We start from the raw sequence: 24,765 nt of genomic DNA, 5'->3' as shown, positions 1-24,765 counted from the left end.
ACCACTTTGAAAAAGTAGATAATGTAACATTTACTTCAAGAATGTAATCATGTGGGCCCTTACGCTGCAAAGAGCAATTGCTTGTTACTTGTGTACCTGTGGATCTTCTAAACTCAGTATAACTGCTCAGTACAATGTGTTGGGCTTGTGTCTGAAGGGATGTGTGACACTGGATATAGAGTTAAGAGAAAACACCATAAAATCACATAAAATTTAGATGCGTTTACAACATGAATTAGTTTGCTTTGTCTGCTTATCTAACTTCCATATAGGAAATTTGGAGTAATCAATACGGTGTTGCCTATTAAGATACAGCAAAGAAATGAAACGGAGCTTGGCTGACACATCAACTCGCAGCACAGCAGGTACCATCCATTTATTTGTGCTTTACAATTCATACCTTATTATGCTTTTTTTTATATATATATCTATCAACACACGAGCGGTATTCATACTGTATTCAGTGCTGGACCCCCATTTCCTGAGTGGACTTGCATGTGTTATCTGTTTTATTGCAGTACAGGGCAAGATTTTGAATAGAGTCAGGACTGGTCACAAAGGGAAATGTTTCTTTCATGGGATGGACAGAGAGCTGGCAATATAAATTCTGTGAGGGCAATGGCTGGTCTGTTATGTGTTTACGAAATGTAATTCCTATTGGTGATGTAAAATAATTGTTAAGTAAATTTATTTACATATTTCAAGTGTAGATTCTGTATCCTTTTGCTATTGGAAAAGTAGTATTATTTGAAATTCAATTTTAGGTTGTCTGCCTGTACCTCTGTTCAATCAGAAAAAAAGAAATAGACAGCCCCTCACATCAAATCCACTGGAAAATGATCCGGGTACCAGTTCAGGGACTCGTAATTACAACTTTTCTCCCACATCATTCGGTAAATAAGATATATATATGTATTTTTTTTAATGGCTCTAGTTCCAAATAAATCTTAACTTTATGATTGTATTTTATTAAATTAGACATTGTCTTTATCAGGAACTGTATGTATCCTTTACATTTATTTCTGAAAAGTTCATTATGTAAAAAAAATGTCCTCCAGGAAATTTCTTTCTCCTCTATACAATTGAGCTTTTTATACTTTGTGCCTAGAGGGAGTTTGACTCTGTGTGTGTTAGAGAATGAAGTAGCACTGGCATTTAAATAGAGTCTCTTGAAACTCTGACCTTTTGTTTTCAGTTGATTTCAATCAACATTCAAGTCCTGTGTTACAAGAAGAAACATTTATAAGATGTCTTTCTTGTAATTCAGAAAAGAACTTCTGTTTTTCAAATTCTACTTGGAAAGAATGATGCAGAATTCTGCCTTTAGTGCTTTTGTTATGTTTTACTTATAATAAAGTAAAAAAGTTTGCTTGTAATAAAGTCTTACTGTGCTAGTAAGTCTAATGTCTGTAACTTAAGCTGATAAAAGCGTAGGAGCCCTAAGTAGATGTATTACCTTTCAAGCTTTTGAGTTTGTATCCATATTCAACCCTTTGTCTTTTGAGAATTAGGCTGGGGAACTGCAAACCCAGAATTGGCTGAACTACAGAAAGCAGCAAACAATGGGTATGTAAAAGCCGATTATTTGTTGCTTATTGATTTTTTATTTGGGTACTAATTGTTTCACAAACTATGATCCATGTGTCTGTCTTACAATAAAGCTGCGGCTATGTGACTGACACTTTAAACTTATCTTTGAAAGCCGAACAGAACATCAGGTGGTTCCTTCCCTTATGAAACCATCAAATGCATCAAAGTCTAATTTAGCAAATGCTGGAAAAAACTTGTATGCCTGCAGGTTGGTGAAGTCTTTAATTTTTATTATCCTTCCTTAACCAAAATTATTCTCACGTGAAAATATATCTTACATTATTTCATATTCTTGTAGCATTCAGAGAGACACACTTGATTCTCAGATCATCACTGTAGTCCTGAATAATTCCATTATGCTTATGAGCCAAATGCCACTGAAATGAAGTATCTTTCCAGTGTACCTAATGAGGCCTATTAATTACACCTAATATCTAGCCTTATTATCAGGCCTAAAATTCAGTCTTGCCATAAAAGTTAATTGATTTTTGCCTGTCTTTGATGCAAGCTTTTGAGATTTTCCTTTACTTGAAGTTAAATTTATCAATACACTCAAATAAGCTTCTATAAGTGTAGCTAAGGGTGGTTATATATCAAAATTATTACTCAAAACTGAATATAATTGTGAACTCTGTGCTTTTATAAACCAAGGAAAAGCTTACAGATTCAGATGCATAGAGCTGGCAGGAAAACTTTCAACAATGTTATAGCTGTCCTTTTTCTCTCCCCTCTTTTGTTCCTTTCCAATGGCAAAAAGAGAGCAAATGTTTCGAACAAGTGCCTTCAAAGGCAAAATGGAATGGGGGTGGAAGGAATTTCTGAGATGCCTTTATAAAATGAAGGGTGTTAGAAATAATGAGGTCAGCACTAGAGTTTGTTGTAAAATAACTTCTTCAGTGATGGTGGTAGAAGAATTTGAAAATGTCACTCTCAGAAGAAGCTTTGCTTCTTTTATTTTAGAGTTATGGAAAAAATGTGAATCTTGGGTCAGGAAAGATCCCTTATTCAGGGCAGGACAATAATTGAGCAAGCTTTTTATGACCTATTGAATTCAGCTGGATTTAAGCACAGGTGGGATCACTGCCCTGTATATGGATAAATTTAAGTGGATACTCAAGTGCTTTGAGTCTGAATATTTAACAGATGTTTTTAAAGCTAAAACAAGAAGACATAGATTGCTTTTATTACCTATCTGAGTAGTCAGAATAGATACTGTGATACTGAACTATGTCTTATGTTGTACTGCAGGGCAGAAGAGAAGGCTCCTAGTACTAAGGATTGGAACAGAAATGAGTATAGACCTTTAAGTAACACAACAGATTTAAGACCTCATAGTGGAATTATTCAAAAGTTTCAGAGCCTTTCAAATAGTTTGAAAACTGTTCAGCAACAAAAACACTCTGATAACTGTAGTTCATCTCAGCATGTCAAAACAACAGAAACCAGCCAAACATACACATCTAAAGGACAATGGCCAGTGAAACCTAACACTGTTTCAAGAAGTCTACAGGATCATAGTCTGGCATATAAATTTAACCACAATATTCAGCAAAATAAAATGAATGAAAAACAATCTAATTGTGTTCCAGAAGACAAAAGTCAGGTAAACTTATGGGAGAGAGTTAATAGGAAGATGCAATGAAGAAAACAGTAAAGAAAACGAAAATTGAGGAAATATAAGGCTTTTATCAGTCCTAGCTGCTGTAGTAAACCTTTAAGTTTCTAAAATTTAGAACTGAGATTTTCATAGTATGATAACCTACAATCCTCAGCATGATCATATAAATTGGCAGGGAGTTGTTTGTCTAGTCTGAACAAATACTTTAATTTTAATGTAAATATTGGATATTTAACATAATATATAAATTATGTGCCTTTTAAAATTGTGTGAATGTGTATCTCTAACTTGAGTTTTCATCTTCCACTGAAAGGAATTTTCATCATCTCAATTAAAAATGAAAGAAAAAAAGAATTCTTTGCGGATCTTATCTGCAGTCATTGAAAGCATGAGGCACTGGAGTCAATATGCTGATAAAACTCCACTATTATTTGAAGTTTTAGGTAAGCGTGGTAGGTTGTGCTATAACTGATAAAAATGGTAGGACAACAGCCAAGAGAAAGTGTTATTAAGTGTAGGAACAATAGCTGAAATAATTAAAGCCACAAAATACTGGCATGAGCACCAGCTAATGTTCCTGCTGGGAGATCCATGCAGCTATCAAAGGTGACTAAAATAGGTACAAAATTAATAATACAGTCATCCTCTAACATTTAAACTCTTTCTACCCTATTTACTTTCTTTTCTTGTTTTTAGGATGTGTTACAATAAATTTTCCTATTTAATAGGAACAGAGAGGTACAGTTTTACAGTAATTTTTAATACAGTTAATCTAGGAATAAGTTCAAGTCTGGAGTACTTCTAAACACAGATGACAGTGTGTCGCGTTTTGTGAATTGATTAGCATTATCTGAGAAAAGAACATGGCAAAAGACTGAAATGACTAAACTTTAAAGCAAGGTGAATAAGAATACAATGTAATGGCATCTCAAAAAACTTATTTTGAAAAGGCTGCAAATATTTAAAGTTGATTTGCATACAAAGATCAACAAAACAAGAATTGTGTTGGGCTCTGCTTAACAAGGGAATAACCTGTTTACAGTGATGGTCATTCAGTTTAGAGAGATATCATATACAATTTTGCTGTTCAAAGACTAGGTAAAGCCCATCATTTGTATTGGAACTTCCAGTGCTGGCAGCACAAGTTCTCACCGAAAGCTGATGCTGAACTGACATATCTTAGTGCTTTTGTGTAGTAAACATCGTCATGGTATGTTTGTATATCATACTTAGTGCTACTCTGATGTTACATCATGATTTATTCTTGCTAAATGGTATAGGCACTCTTGATTCTGCAGTCACACCTGGACCATATGGGGCAAAGAATTTTCTTCTGAGGGATGGAAAGGAGATTCTGCCTTGTGTATTTTACGAAATTGTAAGTATGCCTATGTCTGTACATAACACAGACAGCACTAGCTATAATACCTTTTCTGAAGTTAATAATATTTTGTTCTGATAAAATAGAAAATTACTGTGTAAAGTGAAAGCTGGATGCTTATACCATATTGTTCCCAAACTGGTCTAGAGCAATAATCATGTCCCAGACTTTTTGTTTCAGCAAAAAAGGTGTGACTTTCTAAGGAGTTGGTAATAGCAAAAAAGCTGACGTAAATTCCCTTTGCGTTTAATCTTCAGAAACCAGACATTTTGAAAGCTTTTATGTTAGATGAGATAATTTTTTTATTTGTTTATTATGCTTTTGATGAAGGACCGGGAGCTTCCAAGGCTAATTAGAGGTCGAGTGCACAGGTGCATGGGAAACTATGAGGCAAAAAGGAACATTTTCAAGTGCGTCTCTGTAAGACCAGCAACTGTTCAAGAACAAAACACTTTCCAAGATTTTGTTAAAATTGCAGATATTGAGATGACAACATATGTAAAAAAAATGAATGAAACTTAAAACGGTCAAAATGGTTGTCTGAAATGGATTTTTTTCACTCATTACCCATAAAGGTTGAACATCCTAAAGCATTTTTCCAAAAATAATACAGAAAATCTGATTAAATAATTGAAAATATTACTATGGTGTGTTATCCAACAACAGTTAGTACCAATGTTTTGTTTCCATTATTACTTTTCACAGCTTATCTTTCCTAGTTATATTTAACAGGGTTTTGTTACATAGTAGATTAGATTTTACTGGAGAAAATCTGAATTAAAACATTGAAGTTTTGCAGTAGTGCAAGTGTTTTAGAAAAAGATCATCAATACAAATTCAGATTGCTGTTGCTTTTCATTATCTTTAGTTCTTACAAATTCTTTCAATATCTGTTTCAAAATGTTGAGTATGTACTTCTTTTGAGGAGTTAATAGCAAACAAACATCAACAAAGTTCTTGTTGACTCTGCGTGTTGCATTAAAACTGCTCTTTGGTAGAAAGTAAGGAGGCATCTTTATTTCACTTCAGTTCCAACTAACAGGTTCCTTTTTCTTTGCTGGCTTACAAGAACACCTGTAAAAGCCTTTCTAGAAATGAACATAATGGAAACTATAGAAAGATTTCACAGGATGCAGCTGTACATATTACATATTCATATGGTTCCCGTTGATATGTTATCTGATTCATGTTTCTTTTAAAAAATAAATAATAACTATAACACCCGTATAAAAAAATCAACACACTCTGAAGCTGTAGGAAGATTGCTCAAGGACACAGAGGAAGTTGGAGAGAAATAATTATTTGAACGCAGAACTTCCTTGCCTTTGCCATAGAAACATCTTTCATGAGGGATGGACCATGTACATGTTTATGTGTCTTTGCCTTCAAACGTTAACTTCCATAGATTATTCCTGTTGTTTCTATTTCCTTTTCCTCTTAGCTAGTTCCCCTATTTCAGTAGCTTTGTATCAGATCTGTTGGGAATTGTAACACAACACAAAAGAATTGTCAAGAAAACAGTGAACAGTGTGATTATTTTTTTTTAAATTTTATTATACAGTGTTGGCAATTGGAAATTTCACATTTAAAATAATTGAAATATTGTATCCAACAAGTCAAATACAGAAAACAGTTAATATTCTAAAAAGGAGCCAGCTAGTCAACGCAGAAACACATTAATGGAAAATACAGCTTTTAGTTACACTTAAAAAATTATATATTTAGAATAAAACTTGAACCTGGTCCAGTAAATCATTTGACTTGTAACAGGAAAACGCTTTTACAGTTTAACGCGCAGACAGTCTTTATTTAAAAAAGTGATCTGTCAGTGTTAGTACATATATTGTTGGCAACACCCTCCCTTAATGTTCCAGTTGAGGATCTAAAGTATATGCTTTACTAACTGTTGTAAGAATCACTTGCATTATCATCTCTACCTTCTGTGCTAAGCTGATTCTGAGTGTGGGTGTTTCAAGGAGAGTTTCGTCTATCCAGTTGTAGAGGTAATGCTTCCAAATGGAAGCATTAGCTTAACTTATAAAACGTGCAGAATATTACAGGATGTGGAGCTTGATGATCTTCACAATAGAAGTAGTTGAGTTTTAAGAAGTAAGTACATCAGTGTTGCAAATTGTAAGACTCCACTGTAACAGTAATTTAAAACTACAAAGGAAGTTTGAACTATGGGACCAGGCCTGCAAGCATCTGTGTGTGTCATCAACATCACGCAAATCTTGTAGTCCTACTGATTTCAGTTGAATGATTGATGGTTCCAGTTCTGCACATGTGGAAATTACATTAATAAGTAATGACAGGAATAGGTCATTTGTGTCTAGTAGGTATGTTATGGCTGTTAATAAAAATCTAAAATAACTTTACTTTCAGTAAGTGTTTAGATCTTTGCAAAAATGTTTTCTACTTTACACTAACAAATCACTTTTTCTAGTGAAACATTAAGTGAACAGTCATAAACATTACACAAAACAGAAAAAACCCTATGTAATACAGTTTATACACATTGCTCAACGTTTTTCAGTTGTTGGGTTTTGTTTGTTTGTTTTTTTTAACCATATTGATCCTGTCTTGTATAATGGTTCTAGTGTAAAGGCACAGGTTGGTTAGGAAAGAAAAGCCTGCATCTCTGTCTCTCTACTTCGCGGTGATGATTTTCTTCTTACATGTTGTTGTTATTCCTCACTTTTCTGACTCTCATATGAAAATGATCAATTTCAGACATTAATTAAAAAAAGTGTAAGACATTATTGAAAAGTACATTACGATACAGAAGTGACTGAAATTTATTCTTCTTACCTTAGAGGTATTCCTTCAAGTTATTTTGTTAAATATTTGGAAGATTGAATTCATTAGTCACTGTGAGCAAAAACGCATAGCACGCAGTCTCTCAGTGTACTTAATTCTACATTGAAATCTGTATTTTCAAAGATTAGTAATGGAACTTGCTAAGTTTATGTTCAGAATTTGTTTTTAGAGTGCATGACAATGTAACAACAGACAATAATTTTGGAAAACAATGCAACGTTCCATTGAAGTTTAGGGGGGTGAGGAATGTAAACAAGACTGCAGAAGTTTCTGACATTTATTAAAACAACACAGTGATTGTTCTATCTGTTTGCATTTTCTTATACATCCTCAATATGTCTCTGTTTGTCCCTTCATGTACGCTTTCCATTAAAAAAATATTTAAAAAAAATCAGGAATCAGTTGGACTCAGCTAAGTGAAGAATAATAAATTTGATCACTTGGTTTTTGCCAAAATACAAACCTAAGAAGTACAGCTCTGAATTAAATATAATCTATGTGATTATTAATTTTTAAATAAATAATAGAAAATAAAAGATGAGAACAGAATTAGAATTCAGTTTTTATTTTAAATGAAAAACGTAACGGTGGAGTGAGATTAGAACCCAATGTTTCTTTTGCTTAAGGCAATCAAGTGCACTTATTTCAATGCTTGATAGTAATGAATTCAGTGCTATTGCGGAAATCAGACTTCACAAATTTCACATACAAACTCATGAAATATGGCCATTTGCTAGTTCTGATATGGCATCAGATTCTTATTAGTTGTGATCAGTAGCATTTCACTTCACTTTTTTTTTTTTTTACAGTAATGGGCTCTTAATAGTAATGGAAATATTAGAATCTAGTTCATTCTGGCTTGTATTATCCCTACATATAAGGGCCATTCGGAACATACTTTTTTTTAAACAAATTTTTCTTTTTGGCCTTAAAAATCAAACAATAAAATCTGCAGTTCTAATCGTTCAAATAATTTTGTAAAAGTCCAGCTAAAACTATAATTTTAGAAATACTAAAAAAAATTCTCTGGCATTTTTTTCCTGTTGTTAAATTATTAAATCATCATGAAGCCTTTGGAAGTAGTTAGATCTCTCTTTCTCTGAAAAGAAGTATTATCTAAATGTTATGCAAGTCTTCATGAAGATTACTCTAATTCTTGAAGATTAGATCAGTATTAAAAAATGTGCCAACAACTTACAATATGCAGGTACTACTAATACATATAGATTAAAAAGAAACTTTTCTTGTATACAATTCATTTTAGGCACCAAACTTAATTTTAGGCCGTGGCTACTAGTAGGTGCTTTTGTCACTAATCAAAACAATTTTAACAAAATATCATTATTGATTTTAAAGTTATTGGGTTCATAAAAGTTTTGACGTTTAATAATATATAAAAAGTGAATTGAAGCTTTTAAAAGACTTACAACTTTGAGACACAAAAGAAACTGGGAGGTAGACAGATGTTTTGAGGATAAACTGATTTTTTTTTTTGTCTAAGGCATTATGCCACTATATGTTTAGAGCAGTATAAAGGCTGCTGACTCATCTTATTTCAATTCCAGAGTGTTCGCTGCTCATACGTACGGAAGACTATCAATGCACTTTTGGTCTTTGTGAATCTGACCTTCTCTTCCCCATCTCCTCTTTGCTCTTTAGCAATACAGCTAAATGGAAGTGCTATAATAATTTCTGCCCATTGCCCGTAGACAGGAATGTTCTGTTCTTAAACAGTAACAAAATACTATAAAATAGTAGGTATTGGAGTTGGAGATATGTGCTCTTTTGGTGCATATTTTGCAAAGAATGGTAAAAAGACAGACAACATGACCCCAACAATTGCCAGCATATACCCCCAGCCAATCTGGCAGTCTCCTGCATAGTAGATGTCTGAATTCTCACAGAATCTCTTCACAGTAGCAGAGTTGAAACCAAAAGGGTAAACCAAAAGCCCAGAAGCCATTATGAACACTAGAGAAGAGAAAAAAAAAACACAACAATTATTATTGAACACTTAATTCCTTTGAAAAAAAATCCTTTTAGAAAAGCAAATATATGTTATATTAAAGTCAATGGAAAAAGTCATAGCTTAAAACTTACGATTGTCATATTATCTTCCTTTTCATAATTACCTCTTATGGACAGCAGTGTCATAACATGGTAGCAAGTTGGCATTGGAATTTTTTTCATGAGAACTCTTGCCCATTACATCACTTCAGAAACGTTGTAATCCAAATTATGTAGCCATTTAAAAAGTAAGATGATTCAAATACAGTGGAATCCGCAGGAGAAGAATTCCTAAGTTTGCCGATTCCAAACCAGCTTGATTTTCTTCTCAACAGCACTTTTGTACTTGAGACAAACAATTACTTTGTTCTGCCAAATAAAAACTTTAAATGAAAGAGTTTAAACGTAGTTTTCCAGATTCTGCTGATTCGGTTCTGATAACATAAGCACTTTCTCAATATTCTCAGTATTACAGACTCAAAATGCTTAAAAAATCCTGCATTTGACCAAAGATTGTGAGATGAAAACCAATACAATCTGTCGTCTTTTTATTTGGCTTTTAGGATTAGAGTCTTTCAGTATACTTTATTGGAATTTTCTCTGTAAACTTGAAGATTAGAAAAATTTTTGACCTAAAGTTGAGACTTAAATTATTAAGACCTAAAGTTCCCATATTGCCTAATTTTGGCAGCTTGGGCTCTAAAAACACACAATAAATATACCAGGACACGGGTGTAGAAATCTAAAGGTTCAGAAATTAAAGGCACAGAGTTGAAGTTGCAGGAAATCTCTGTCAGTGAGCTGTCTTTTATTCCTTCTAGCCAAAGACACTAACAGATTAATCCAGTGCATAATGAAGAAGTATGTCTAAAATACAAACAAAGTTTAAGCCACCTCTTGATGTTGGAAAGCCAGACTTGCCTCCTGCGATTACACTGTCTGTATTATCTGTTAGCTTTTAATAGAACTTCACAGATTTTACAGTCTTTAATGAATACACATTACATTTAAAGATCATGGCTTATGCAATTAATTTAATGAACAGCAGAGCCTCTTTTCCAGCTTTGAAAACAAGACTGCCCAAGGTATAAACCATGACTATGATGAAGACGCATTAAAATACTCCCGGTGCAGTTCTAAGAGCCTGTTTTTGCCCACCTTGGAAGTCAAGAGGGGCTGAGCAAGGCTGATGTGAAGGGTTATGCCACCCCAGCTGGTGTGGATACCCCTTGTTTGAGAGAACACTCAGAAACCATTTTTTCTTTTCTAGTCTTTCTGCTAATGAATAATCACTGTATTTAAAATCTGTAGTCTCTTTTAGAAGGCTTTATTTCATGTACCGGAAAGACACCACGAAGAAGTCCCTTTTCCTACCTTCCCATTCTTCCAGGGTAGTGTTTTGTTCAAATTCCGGGTGGATTGTTAGTGATTCAAGGATAGTGATAATCAGAATTAACTGTTATGTTTGAGCTGATAGATAATTCATAACCAGCAAACATCTAATGAAACATTAGGATTATAAAACAAACACTCCATGCTGTTCTCTGTATTTGTAATTGCCTTTCAGGTAGGGCATGTACATATTACTCCAATTATAACATTGGAGCGGCTTAATCTTAAAAGTATCCACTAAAAAAGGGCAATCACTCATTAATCTTTTTTAATGAAAAATCCTTTAATAAGTTTGAGGGCTAGATGAAGTCAAAAAGTTTAACACACTCAGCCTGTAAAGTCCCTGAATAATTTGAATAAAACCTTTCCTTCTAGTCTAAATGGAACCGCTGAGTTAATCCCTTGTAAAAAAACAGTAAGTCCAAGAAAAATGAAATTAAAAGGAGAGAAAGTGCAACAGAAGCCAAATTCCAAGTCTTTTTCCCTCTAGGGGAACTCATGTATGGGTACAAAGAGAAACTGCCTGCCAGTAAGTGGAGCTCTCTGAGAGCAAGGTGCTTTTACCTGCCCTTGCTCCCACAACCACTCTCTTCTCCTTTAAGCCTTTATGAGCAATAAGTTTCCAGTGGTTCCCAAGGAAAGGAGGCTGTGGTGGTCCTCTCTTTCCCGGAACGAGGTGTGTGAAGGAGCCAGTTAAGGGAAAGGTCCTCCCCAGCGCAGGCAATGTCTTGTGTGCATGTCACTCTCCCCGATACTCAACCAGCTGCCCCTGCTGTGGGCAGCCAGGGCAGGAGGGAGCTCACAAAGTTCGGCACTGAGTTCCTAGCAGCTGTGCTTGTGCATTTAGGCTCTAACATCAAATAAACATACAGAAGCTGAAGCTAAATACAAAGAAGTAAGCTGTATTATGCAGATCTCCCTTAATTACACATGTATGACACCACTAAAAACAATGCAAAATGAAAATACAATTAAAATGAAGCTAAAGTAGACGCACACACAAACAACTGGTCTAGCAAAGGTGACTGAGCTTTCCCAAAAGAAGAAAAAGAGCTAAGGGCTAGCGTGCGTCCTTTGTTCAGTGGCACAGCCTGGCAGTTGTGTGACACTCTCGCACGCCCAGGGAAATTCCCTGAGCTCCACCTCTGTAGAAAGCAGCATGGGAAGCAGCCTTGGAGAACAACCAGAAAGAAGGGAGATTCTGCTGCTGTTGTGAAGTTTGAGAGTGTTAAACTGCAAAGCCGAGCAACAAAATAAACCCTGTTAATCCATAGACCTGCATAGGTTGTAGCATTCACTCGTGGGTAATACAGCTGGAAACGGAACAACGTGCTGCCTAAGAGACTGTGGTGTGATGTGGATACACAGCATGGCCCCACGCAAAACCCAGGCTGCTCGAGTGCACGAAGAATATTGAAATAGCCCCGTGGTGCAAAACCTTCTGTAAAATGTGGGGCCCATTTGCAAAGGAAAGCGAGCCAGTTCTAAGAGAAACAGCAACTGCTCTAAGCAAGAAGCAGGTCTAAAATTAAAAATTTCAGTTTGCTCATCTTTTCAAAGCCGAAATAGTCCATGCATCTCATTCCGCAAAAGAAAACATTATGCAGAATTGGAAGCAATCGTTTTATCATAAAATCCTTTTGAACTTTGCTAACTGTTAAAATTTTCTGGCTTTCTGACACTATCTCAATTCCTTGCTCTACTTCACATGTCAGTCCATATATATGTTTTCTTTTTGATTGGGTTACACAGAATTATTTTGAAGGTTATGCTTTACAGTGACACTAGTGTTTTGATTACCACTTTGGTGCTGATATTGTATGGTGTGATTTGATGGAAGAAGCTTTTTTTTTGAAGGCTAGAAATAATCTGTCACAGTTGAATGTAATGTGTTCACATATCAAACGGGCTAAAAAGTTACCCGTGGTTTCATATCCTCGGGCATGTCATAGAATGACCTCATTATTCTCATTTACGCGCCCTCTTTCTTACAAAGGCTCAAAATATTGAATAGCCTGTTATTATCAGCAGAAGCCAAGCTTTCAGACACGGTGCTAATGACTGCTTAATAGTGCTGTCTGTCAGCAGTGCCGTTAGCTGGAGAGCACACAAAGAACCAGTGGGGCTCCATTTAGGCTCCTCATATAACACTTATGCCTCTGCATGGCTTTCCAACAGCAAACATCACTTTAAAAGGTGTCAGAATACAGTAGTGAGCGCATCTTACCATTATGTGTACTGTAATCCCGCTGTCATACAAGATGATGAGAAGCCTGGACAACACATTTGGGTCTGTTCTGTAGCATGAAGCATATGCAGTGTAGAGGGGACTTGCTGATAAAGTGGATAGCTGGAGTTCTTTTTTTAAACATGGCTTGTCTGATCATTTGATTCATTTCTCATCAGTCATGTTAAAACCATGCATTTTTTTGTTTTAATCTGACACAGGGTGTTTGTTAGTGCCAACTCCTCATCCCCTGAGTTCTCACCAGTAAGTCACAGCCACTGCTGACTGCAAGGCAATCTAAAGTCAAGTCTGCATGCATTGCTTCAACTGTAAGTCACTTTTTATTTCTACTTTATAATCTTCTGTCCTCCTAAACACCTACAGTCTCACCCTCATCCTCTCACACCCTCTTCACTTCACTGGTGTCCTACAACCAGAGGGTAAATGGCGGTTTCCCTCTGAAGGGTTTGCTTGCCAAGGCAGGACCTCTGCGCTATGCTCTTGCTCCTTGGGCAGGCCCAAAGCTTAAAAAATATGTCTTGCCTATTTTTTTTAAAAAAACTAGATTCCTGATTTTGTAGATTTCTAAATAAAATAACTTTAATTAATAGGTATAAGACATTATTAGAAAGGAGGACACTTCTTTTTAGGGAAAACGGGGCATTTTGTAGAAAAAGTTGCAAATTGTTGGTGATAATACTGAATCAATGACGCTTCTACTCTGGGAAAATACATTTTCTGCTGTTTTAAAATCTAATAAACTATAACTCTTTGTCATTGCAATGGTTCATTCATTTCATTAAGCTTCTGAAGTACTGTTTAATTATTTAAATTTATCACATACCATTTACAAGTTTATTTTAAACCAGGCAAACCAATGTAATGCAGTTCTCTAGAGTGTGTGTAGAGGGCACCAATGTACAACACTCTTAAATACCATGGGCAAAAAATGGCTATTTCCATTTCCACTTCTTTTGGCAAGACTGATGGAGTTTTCAAAGTATGAAACAGAATAATTGAATAGTTTTCTGTATTGTGAAGCAGGAATGTGAAAACTTGGCTAAGCTTATGTGTATCCTTCCATACTAATGTTGAACTGGGTGGAAATCCAGAGGTGGAACGCAAATATTATAGAGATTGGAAAAAGCTATTTTATTTTATTGTATTTGTTACCACATTTAGATGATGTGTAGTAGCAGTACTGATCACCAGTCGTAAAATATGTTGTGTGCATGAATTATCTTCCTGAAATTACATGCTGTAAAAAGATTAGTTTGTTTTAGAAGTTTAATTTGCTTATTTTAGGAGTATATTATATTCCTGATACTTGTGACAATGAAAGATTAATTGCAAGATTGTGGGACATATCAGACAATCATTAGAATTAGGGCTGAATCGTAGGCCAGCAAGAGTATTATTCCAACCCTATTACAGATTATCACAGTCTTATCGCTTCTTGGACCATTTTTATTGACAGAGCTTGATCTACCAAAGCAGTTTTCACTCATCTCATCAAAAAGTTTCTTCTCACATATAATCCGTTACCTCCCTTCCTAAAACTGGCAATTCTTCTTATGCACAAGCAGTTGCCTTTGAATAACACACTTCCTCTCAGGCTTATATATTTTATTAATCTGATAATTTTATTCGCGCCTCTTAAGCTATCCTTTATGTTAATGTGATTTTACTTACATCATTTTAAATGGGAAAGCAAATGCTGATCCAAAGCCTCAGACACCCTAACACAAAGCCAGAAATACAGCTAACATCTGTGCAGCAATGAGAAAACCTTTCAACCACTAACACAGCCAGACATCTTCAAAAACGTCATCTCTTGTCCTGCTGCACTGACTAACCTGCACTCAGTACCTTCCTGCACTCTTCCCAAACAAATATTTTTCTAGCATGCCTGAAGGGTCACTATATTTAGGATATTTTGGACATAGGTGGTGCAAAAAGGAGATACCTATACAAAAAGGAGATAGCTGTATGTCTCTTCCAACGACTGGAAACCTAAAGACAATGCTAAATAAGATCCAAGGTCACAGTTACTATTGGTAATAGCTGTGCATGAGCGTACAAACAGAAACAAGATGGAATTTTGGGCTTCCACAAATCAGTGATTTCCTTTTGGCTACTTCAGAAAAGGAGGCATTACCTACAGTAATTTTGGTGAGAGCTGAAATGCACCTAAAATCAGTAGGCATCATTTTAAATGGCAATGAAGTATAAATAAAATAAAGAGGAAACTGACCTGTCAAAGATAAAACAAACCAGACAAAATCCTAGTGTTATGGAAACAAAACTTTGGAGGCAGAGGGCAAACAGGGACCACTATTAAATGCCATTCTGCTCTGCTGAGCTCCTGCAGGTGCATGTCAGGCACCTATAGTTCAAACTCTTGAAAGCAGCCCCAGCAATTATTCCTTCCAAGGAAAGCAAAACGGAGAGCAGGGAAAAAGGATAATAACACCCATATACTTGCTATCAAAATGTAGCTATCTTCCTTTGTAACTGAACAAAGAGCTGGAACTCATAATAATGATACAACCAATTCTAACATATTACAGTTAGGCTCTTCTCTTTCGTAAAGAATTATCCCATTGGCTTCATTTCAGTCAAAGATGTTGTGATTTGGAGAGCATGTATCAGTGCTGGACTGTTGCCAAATAAGTAGATTATACCAGTTCCTTTTCTAGCTTTTCTAAATGGTGCAACTCACAAGTTAGCACTTAGCAGCTGTAATATAAATGTGGTTCTAACAAAAGCTATGTAGCTTCTCAAACTCCTTTGTTAGCTAACAAAGGAAATGTGTTAGTTTGAACAATGTCTCCAAACTCTATTTTTAAATAAATGCCAAGTATGTGACTACAACTTACAAGCTAAGGAACTGCATCAGATATAGTAACTTGTATTTTTATATATCTATATATATGCAAAACTACTGGGAAATATATGTACGTAAAAAGCTGGACAGTGTTTTCCATTTCAGTTTATTTGGATTTAGCTGAGGTGGAATAGGAACGGGTTATTTTAAATAAAACTAGCACTGAAATAAAGATGCATGCACCTTTTTTGCACACATCTTTTTTAGTACCACTGAAATATCCCATTGAAGTTCTGTTGGCACAACTTCCTCATTCAGATGGCCCTTATAGCACAAGTCACCTATTTCAGAGATGTGTAACAATTGTACGAATAGCTGAGTCTACCTCACTTTTTAACTGAAGGGAGTGGAATCTAACTATCCAGACTTTGGAAAAGAAATTCTCTGAAGCCAGCATAGAGGTAATTGGGCTTGCTAATTGCTGCATTAGCTGCAGGTTTATTAAGGGCCACAAAAGGAAATGCCATCCCAGTGACCTTTGAGGTTGCATTTCACAGCATGTTTTCTACATGAGAACAAATGATGAAACTTCACTATTTCTGCCAAGTGAGTGGTAGCTATGGTGAAGATTTATGGATGTAATCTGGTAATCTATGGGCCTAATCATGCAGTTATAGAGTTGCGTGTCATTTACTCAAAAAGGCTGAAATGATCTAGCACTGTGTGGACTATGGTGAAAGAGTGCATTTTGTCATCTGCAAGGTTAGAAGATATACAGCCTATTTAGCAGACTGTAAAAGGGAGAGAGAAGAGCTAATGTTTCTCAAAACAGGAGACTGTTACACAAAATTTTACAAGACTCGGAGAGCTAAGAAATGGGGACTGTCAGATGCACTCTAATTTGGAAGCCATCGCAATTTTCCTTTTTTGTATTGCTTCAATAATTATATATATTTTCTGTTTAATTTTTTGGAAATTATTTCAGTCATGCTCACTTCACCTCTTTCATAACAGCAAACACAGAAGCAGATTAATAATATAATATTGACATATTTAAGTGTTGGATTCTTTAGATGAGAGCAGCATGTTCAGAATGTATTGTGCCTGTAATATGCCTGTATTCCCTTATCTCTGTGTTACTTTTTATTCAAGAGTTAAGGAGTGCTAATAGTTAAGAAGTGCCTATTTCAGTTGTTCTATTTTAGGTAAACATAATATGGTATACATTTTCTAAGCAATGCACGCTGGTCAACTGCTCAACTTCATTTCTACAAATAGAAATAAAGGTGGCAAACACTTTGCTTGTCTTCTTAACTATCCATGCCAAAATGAGTATGTTCTCCAGCACAAGCAAGGAATGAAATTGATGACTGAAAACTTAAATTAATACTTCTTCTTGTGATCTTTTGGCTAAGAACAAGTGCAGCTTCAACTCACCATCTGATGCATTCCCTAGCAAGGAACCGTACCGGCCTGGGTCCATAAGCAGGAGGATGCAGTGAGGGAGTGGACCTGTTTCCTTGCAGCATATTTTCTCTCCTTTGGAGCCGCTCGCCTGGGAAGGGGAGATGCTGCCCAGCCTACAGCAGGTCTTGGCTCCTGCTCTGGCTGTCAGTTCCAAGTTCTTAAAGAGCTATTTAGAGCAGGGGCTGAGGTCCAAAAGACGGGCAGGATGTGTAGATCACCTGACATGTCATGATTTGACATGACACATTTGCTCCCTTCTCTTCCCCATGTGCTCACCTCACAGGTCTGTTTTAAATCAATCTTTTCACCTCTCCCAAGACTCACAATTTAGGCAGAGCAGACGCTTATGGAAACAGATTTATAATGAAGCTGGTGGCCATTAAATACTAGCCTTACATCAGAGGTGACCTTACTGTAAAGCGCTGTATAGTGAATTTATTTTGACTTTGCGCATTCTGTACCCTGTCTCCTGCGTTGCAGAGACTCACGATGGGGCAGCCGAGGCTGTGGTAGCGGGAGGCCTGATGCCTGAGAATAATGCCCATGTCTCGCTTCGTTACAGTTGCACTTCACATCCCAGCAGTCTTCAAGCCTCAGGGATATCGCATTCATTACCTCTTTCAGAGACGTGTATTTTACATAAATGGCTGAAAGGTGATTAGAATCTCTGACAGAACAGCATTTTATCTGGAATGCAACCATGAAAAATACGTGCCTAAAACAAAAAAGGCATCCTACATCCTTCTCCTAATTGATTTAAGCTACAAAGACTAGCTTCAGTTTTCCCAGGGCACAGGAACTACCAGGAAGACACAAATTGCATGTTTTCATATCTCCTAATAAAAACTCCTTGACAGGGGGTTGAAACCGGAGTTTTCTATTTCTCAGATGTCCTAGTCCTGTGAATGTCATCACTCAGCAGAAGCACACATGCTGCCACCTGACCATAAAAAACAGTTCTGTAACAACCCTCATTTCACGCTGCTGATTCCAGCCCACCATAAATCAGCAACACCACAAGTAATGTTGGAAATAATTGTCTGTTCCCGAGCTCCCCTCTTTTTACAGCCCAGGTGCCACACAGCTGTAGCCATATGGTAGGCTACGTCCTGCTGAAGTGGGTTATAGTAGCACCTCCAACAGTAAATACTACCTGAGTACTTGGAAGCTTTTTAATGCTGCCAGCTGGAAATGTGCAGCTTGTACTCATACTGTGGTGTTCCTAACCTTTAAAAACATTAAAAAAGGAATCAGCTCTGGCTTAAATTAAATGCTCTGCAGATAGGAAATGGGAGAGCAACTGCTAATTCACTGTAAGCTGCCTGGAGGTGATGCAGGGGATCCCAGGGCTGATCCTCAAACAAGTCTGACTCCCTTGCTCAGTGCACCCTCTTCCTACCATCCAGCTTGTTTGGTTTCCTGAGCAGAGGTTGCTCGTTCTGATTGCTGTCTGTGCAAATGAATTAGTGCAGCACAGCTAACGTTTGACTTCAGCCATGTTTGACCCCTATATTCCTCAGCCGAGTCTTACACAGCAACGGTCAGGAATGTGTTCCTGTTAAAGCACATGGTCAAAACAGCACCAGGCTGGTCTTGCTGGTCAAGCCACATACCCAATTAGCAGTGGACAGGTCTGCTTTAAAGAACCACCAGCCATGTCTCACACAAAAGCTGATTTAGTCCAAGGCTGCTGGAAGAAAAGAGACGAAACTTCCTAGACGTCATATTGCTGAGCACACCTCAGCCTGCCAGTGGGACAGACCAGATCTGCTCCTCACCTCCCACTTCCAGCACCACTGACGAGTGCCTAAGCAAGTCATTGCTTGCAATGGCCCCTCTCAACTCCAACAGTTAGCCATTCTAGTGTTCTTCAAAAGGCCAGTTCTGGCTCGTGGCCCTTCTCTGCTGCATGGGGCAAGAAACTCATCATTGACTGATGTGTGCTTCAGCTCCCGACTTGTAAGCATACAAATGTAACTTCAGGCCATAGTGAAACTAAAGAAGTCATTGAGTTCTGAGGCAGAGCTACTTAGGTTAGAAAAATAATGTAGAAATCCAGAGTAGTGCTAGAAATGCCCAAAATTACTAGCTAAATAGAAGTGATTCGGGATATCTGATCATTTTTATCAGGTTGGCCCAGCTGCACAATTTCCCATCTCCAATTATACTGAAAGGGACCACACTTCCTCCTTCATTAATGCATTTGAAGGATTTAATGAGTTACTTCATCAGGTTAATAAATCCATTCAATAACTTTATTACACTTTGATACAATTATTCAAGTGGTGCAGCTAACAAATGATCATCATTTATATTTCTTGACAGAATAACTTAGTTAATATATTTGGACTGTGAAATACAAAATCCATAAATAAACTATGGGGACAATTGAATGTCTTTGTGGGGGAGGGTATTTTTCTATCTCTGCCTAAGGTAGCATTGGAAATCCTCTGTCTCTTGTGCGAGTCACCTCAGGCAAGCGCTAAGGAGAACTGCAGGAGGTTGGTGCCTCCTAGCAATGTTCCGCTTCCCACCGAGCGCTTAGGAAGGAGGCAAGCTGCTGCAGGACATGTACCACTGCCTATAGGGAGATCTCTTAAAATACATCAGAAGGGACAACACCCGTATTTATTTGTTCCAGCACTTTATCAGGTTTAAAATCCAGCTTCATAAAGGCTGTTCCATTTCTTGAGGTGAAGATCTTTGGCTAATTTTGACAAGGTGCAGTGACACCATCAGAAAATAACATTGTATTCTGGAAATTATTTTAAAACTAAATTGAATTGGTTGCCATGCCATTTGTTTTTCCTGTGGCATCATAGTAAATGACATCATCAACAGAATAACCTTAGGGGCAAGGGTGTTTTCAGAATCTTAACCTTTCAATGGCCAGCAGTATTACAGCTTCCTATTACCAGAGTAATAATATTTATGGTAGGTAGACTGCAAGAATGGAACCATACCATTTATTTACTTATACTTGATAGCCACCTCTGGCAAGAACAAATTTCCCATTAATCACCATCTTATCTCTGTAAGAAACAGTTACTCTCAAGGACATCGGTATTATTCCCTTTGTTTTATTAATACAGAGAATAGCACTGCTGTGGATCTTTTGATGCTGAACTTTATTTATTTTCTAGATTTTTTTTTTAAGGGGAGCTGAAGTGCTTAAATAAAATATACATTGTTCTTTCTTAAGAAAGAAACTACTTAAGACCCCACCACCGGGAGAGGCACGTGCTTTGGAAATTTCTCTCAGTATATTTTTATGCAAAGAAACTGCAAATCAGTCTCTCTTTCTTCTCTTTTTTATCTGCTGAAACTCCAGTTATAAATTCTGAGTTTCTCCTGGGAGTGCAGATGACCTTGTTAACATGTGAGAGTGCCAGAAAAGCTGTGCCCTCCAGTCCAGGGGTCAGGGAAGTGAAGCCAGTTTCTAAACTCAGATCTTGTAATTAAAAATGCATATTTCTCTTCCCTTTCATGTAGTCTTTAGCTAGCATTTTAAACATTACATATCATATTGAGCTCCAGGCTGATTTGTTTTTCTAATTTTTCAAGAGCACTGCATCATATATTTTCATCTTTAAAAAAGAAATCAATATAGGCCCATCAGGGGACAATATCAGACAGCCAAATTCTCTTTCATGTGAGAAAAGCATTAGTGGAAAGACTTCCACAAGCTGAAATTTGTGGAAGTTTCTCCCAGTCAGTGGGTTTGGTTCTGGCTCCAAGCACCACACAGAGCTCAGGGCGGCAGGGCCACTCAGCCCAGTGATGGCAGAGGGGACTCAAGCAGTATTTAACGGCTGCTTTCCCCTGCAGCCGCCTCTCAGCTCTGTCTCTATGAGCAATAACTGTTGGCAGCGGGACCTGGTGTTTTAGATAGAGCAAAGCAATAGGCTCTGCCACCAGCCAGCCCTGTGCCCCCTCTCTCTCCATCTGTCTCAGTCCAGGACACAGAAGACAGCCTCCACATCGGTTGTCCTGATCCACCCTGCAGGCCTGAGCGTCTTTGCCATGGAAACCAGAGCCTGAAGATGGGGGAAAGCAAAGAAGAGACATGGTCCATGCCCTCTGTGGCACGATGGCCCCTCTTCAGAACTGGCAAAGTGCCTGGCAGGAAGGAGATATGCCCTGTTGCCCGAAAGTAAATAATTTATCTTGCAACAGGACAAGCTTTGTGCAGTACCAGAATTAGGTGGTTATGCTAGTGGAAGGGGGACCTATTCATTTTAATTTGATGTTTAATTAGGTGTCCAATATCATACAATGGTGAGACGCTTGCCTGGATGGGATGAGGCACCTAATTGTCAGGTGAACACGCAGTCACGCCTGCCTCCTAAACTCAAGCGCTGCTCACACAGCAATTACTCTGGAATCTGTCAAATGTGATTTCACCAGTAATTTGCTTGCAGAGTGAAAGCTGCGCTTTCAAATATAGTAAAGGACTCTATCCTCTGTCCTGCTCCTGTGGCACTGCTGGGTCCAAGCGATGCTGGTCCTGCCAAGGGTGCTGCCCAGCACAACTGTTCCGTGTGAGATGTCAGGAGTGGGTAGGGTTGGCTGAGCCAGGAGAGCAAACCCTCCGTCGAACCTACACTGGTTGGGCAGGTTACAGCGGCCCAGTGGACCAGTGTATGTCAATGGGGGTGTAAGGATGCTGTGGGGAGGAACGCCAGCCACGCAGCTGGGTTTCTCTGACTCCAGCGGGTGAGCAGAGCCCAGCCCCAGGCACCCCTGCGCAGCTGTGTCTACCCAGCTCCCCACCGCCCTGCAGAGACCTGGGACCTCCGCTTTGTCGCAGGCACCAGCAGTGGGACTGCCAGCCCCACATCAGAGCTCTGAGAAACACCCCAGGCAAGCGCTGCGTTAGGGCTGGTCAGCCCCCTTCAGGGATGACAACAATAACCCCACAGCATTTCCATCTTCCTGCATTTAAATGTTTGAGTTAATAACATTTATAGGGCAGCACAGAAAAATGACCTTAAATACCTCATTTGTCATCTCAGGCTGCCAAAATTACACCATTACTGAAAGAGATACAGAGAAATGTGTCTAATAAACATAGTATATTTTGGACAATTTACTTTGCATTTTCCATATCCTGCAACAAGCACAGGATAGTAAGGCTTCTTAATGATCATAATATATGTGCAGAAAGAGCAGTTCCCTGAGGGCTACTGATTAATCAGGGAAATGCTCATTTGTTCTGGCAGAAGTGATGTGCATCTAGGCAGGGCAAACGATGAACCCTAACTGCATACAGCAGCCATCACGGGCCAAAAGTTTCCATTCATTTAACTAATTTTTCTTCTAATAGAAGAATACGTTTCAGCACAGCATCAGGACATAACGGCACTTGTTCTGCATCCTGATTCTTTTAGGGTGTCATCTGACAAAGGCATAAAGAGGCCCCACATTCATTTTAGAGACTGTAAATGTGTAAGAGTCAGCTTCCAGACGAAGACATCCCTGCTGCTTGCTTTGATAGGCTGTTCGGGGGAGGACGTAAGGTCTCAGCTGCAGTATATGATTACTGTGCGAGGGACTTGGGAACAAGTTAGAAGATTTAAAGGATTTCTCAGCAGCTGATCTAAATCCCTGGGTTTTTAGTACCCAAGAAACACTGCATGCCCACTGATTGCAGTCCTTCCTACACTCCATCATAGTCATATTAATTTTGCAGTTTGGCACAGTTGTTGCCACCTAGAAGTTTGCAACCTGGGTTTTTCTAGTAACTCTGTACAACCTCTGCACTGTAGACATATTTCGCTAGTGTTCATTTTCAAATTAGCCACAGAAAGGACAAACTAAAAGCAGATGTGTCATACTTTTCTCTGTAGGTTTGGAAGCTCAGTCATGGAAATCTCTTTGTCAGATAAATGAATTCCAGGTCACTGGAATAAATATATGCAATAAAATACTTTTATGTAGAAGAAACCGATACAAAAATGTGATCCAACATCTCTTCAAGGAAATTGCCGTGTAAGTGATCCAACTTTGAGGCTTACCTCAGGCTTTTGCATAACATGATAGTTAGTACTGTAAATTGGAGAAAATGTGATGGGATCTTTCAGGTTTTTTCCACTTGCTTTTTCAATTTCATGGGATCAGCAGAAAGCAAAGGGAACCAAAGCTGAACTAATGCTCCGCTTTTGGCTCCGCCACTGCTGAACACATGGCAGGGATCGTTTGGTAGAGAAAGGAATACGTTACCCCTCTTATGGGCATCCCAAAATTGCCAGAAAATGTGGATTTTTGGGTTGTTTTCAATACGAGAAAGAGGAAAAACAAATAAATTGGAAAACTGAAACATATTTGGAAAACAGTAGTTATTTAGTTTGGCTACTGATTTATTAATGCATTATAGTTATGCACTCAGGAATAAACCTTCACTTAAAAATGTTCTTCAACTCTAGCAGGGATTATTTACAGGAAATAAAAACAGTTAAAGAATTAGAATGAAATCCTGCCCGTACTGAGTCAACAGAAATGTTGCCACTGACCCCTTTAGGCCAGGTTTTGCCCCCAGATATCTACAAAGGACCACAATTCTCTTGTAGTATATCTAGCAGATTACTATTCAATAGTACCAGTTTATCTTTCCCTACAGAATCCTTCATTTTTATGCAGCTGGTCTAAAAACTTTGCTCCACAAGTTTGCATTTCAGTGCAAGACAGATACCGACTCGTGCTCCTTTTTAACCGTTTGCCCTATATAGCCATTCCCGCTTGACTTAAGCACCTTCTGAAATTATGTTGCCTCCATGTTCCTTATAAGAATTTTTTTCCATCTGCTTTCTCAGCAGCAACTTTAAGGCATTTCAGTCTACTGAAGAACTATAAAATTAACACTGTGCTCTAATATATCATAAAGAACATGCTCCTTCAACCCTGTCCTTCAAAAACCCATAAGCATTTGCTGTACTTCAGCAATTTGCCATATGCTTTTGCAAAGGAACATTTTGCACCTGCCACCACAATACAGGAAAAATGCCAGCTTTGCAGGAGAAAACATTAACTAATTTACACAAAGCCTTAGGTGGTCTATTAGCCCTGCATAAAAACAAGAACATGTAATTACTGGATCCACAGACAGAATTAAATTTGATTGACTACAAAGAAGCAATGAGTGGAGCAATTAACAACAAAGGCCAAGTAAACTCCTCTGATGGGGAGCCCATGGCCTCACTGAATGATGCTGACAGTGCAGTGTCTACCTCTACTGTTCCGAGAGATGTGTCCACACCAAAACTGTAACTCAATGCAAACAGTTAAACTTCTGTCCACAACAGTGTCCAGCTATCTGCTGAGCTACTGTGGGTTGTGTAAGATGCAAACCAATAACCATATAACCAATTCGGCACAGTACTAGTCTTCTAGCATCGTTAATTTTGTCAAATCATTCTTTCTCCTGTGTTTCTGGACAT

At 37.8% G+C, this 24,765-nt stretch overlaps 2 protein-coding genes across 2 annotated transcripts in view; one reads left to right on the top strand and one right to left on the bottom strand.

Moving 5' to 3' along the window:
- Positions 1 to 302: 302 nt before the first annotated feature.
- Positions 303 to 5,182, top strand: SPATA22 (spermatogenesis associated 22). Its single transcript, XM_063341773.1, has 8 exons — positions 303 to 365; positions 765 to 893; positions 1,512 to 1,566; positions 1,703 to 1,798; positions 2,839 to 3,193; positions 3,522 to 3,651; positions 4,489 to 4,586; positions 4,920 to 5,182. Exons 1-8 carry the CDS (start codon positions 323 to 325, stop codon positions 5,109 to 5,111), a joined length of 1,098 nt encoding a protein of 365 aa, XP_063197843.1. The 5' UTR covers positions 303 to 322; the 3' UTR covers positions 5,112 to 5,182.
- Positions 5,183 to 5,248: 66 nt separating this feature from the next.
- The window catches only part of LHFPL7 (LHFPL tetraspan subfamily member 7), a 67,357-nt gene continuing 47,840 nt past the window's right edge, over positions 5,249 to 24,765 (bottom strand). The window contains exon 3 of the mRNA XM_063341774.1: positions 5,249 to 9,380. Within this exon, the coding sequence (XP_063197844.1) occupies positions 9,154 to 9,380 (227 nt within the window). The 3' untranslated portion in view covers positions 5,249 to 9,153. The remainder of the gene's footprint in view (positions 9,381 to 24,765) is intronic.

The sequence above is a fragment of the Chroicocephalus ridibundus genome, chromosome 7 (assembly GCF_963924245.1).
Source record: "Chroicocephalus ridibundus chromosome 7, bChrRid1.1, whole genome shotgun sequence".
Lineage (NCBI taxonomy): Eukaryota > Metazoa > Chordata > Aves > Charadriiformes > Laridae > Chroicocephalus > Chroicocephalus ridibundus.
Note: the sequence above shows the minus strand (reverse complement) of the source record. Positions and strands in the feature narration are given on the sequence as shown.

What these genes read in the sequence shown, in the direction of transcription:
- SPATA22 (XM_063341773.1), top strand. Translation starts at nt 323, where the DNA reads ATGAAACGGAGCTTGGCTGACACATCAACTCGCAGCACAGCAG. An exon ending in CAGAAAGCAGCAAACAATGG is followed by an intron (nt 1,567 to 1,702) that starts GTATGTAAAAGC and finishes TATCTTTGAAAG; the next exon opens with CCGAACAGAACATCAGGTGG. An exon ending in ACTATTATTTGAAGTTTTAG is followed by an intron (nt 3,652 to 4,488) that starts GTAAGCGTGGTA and finishes TAAATGGTATAG; the next exon opens with GCACTCTTGATTCTGCAGTC.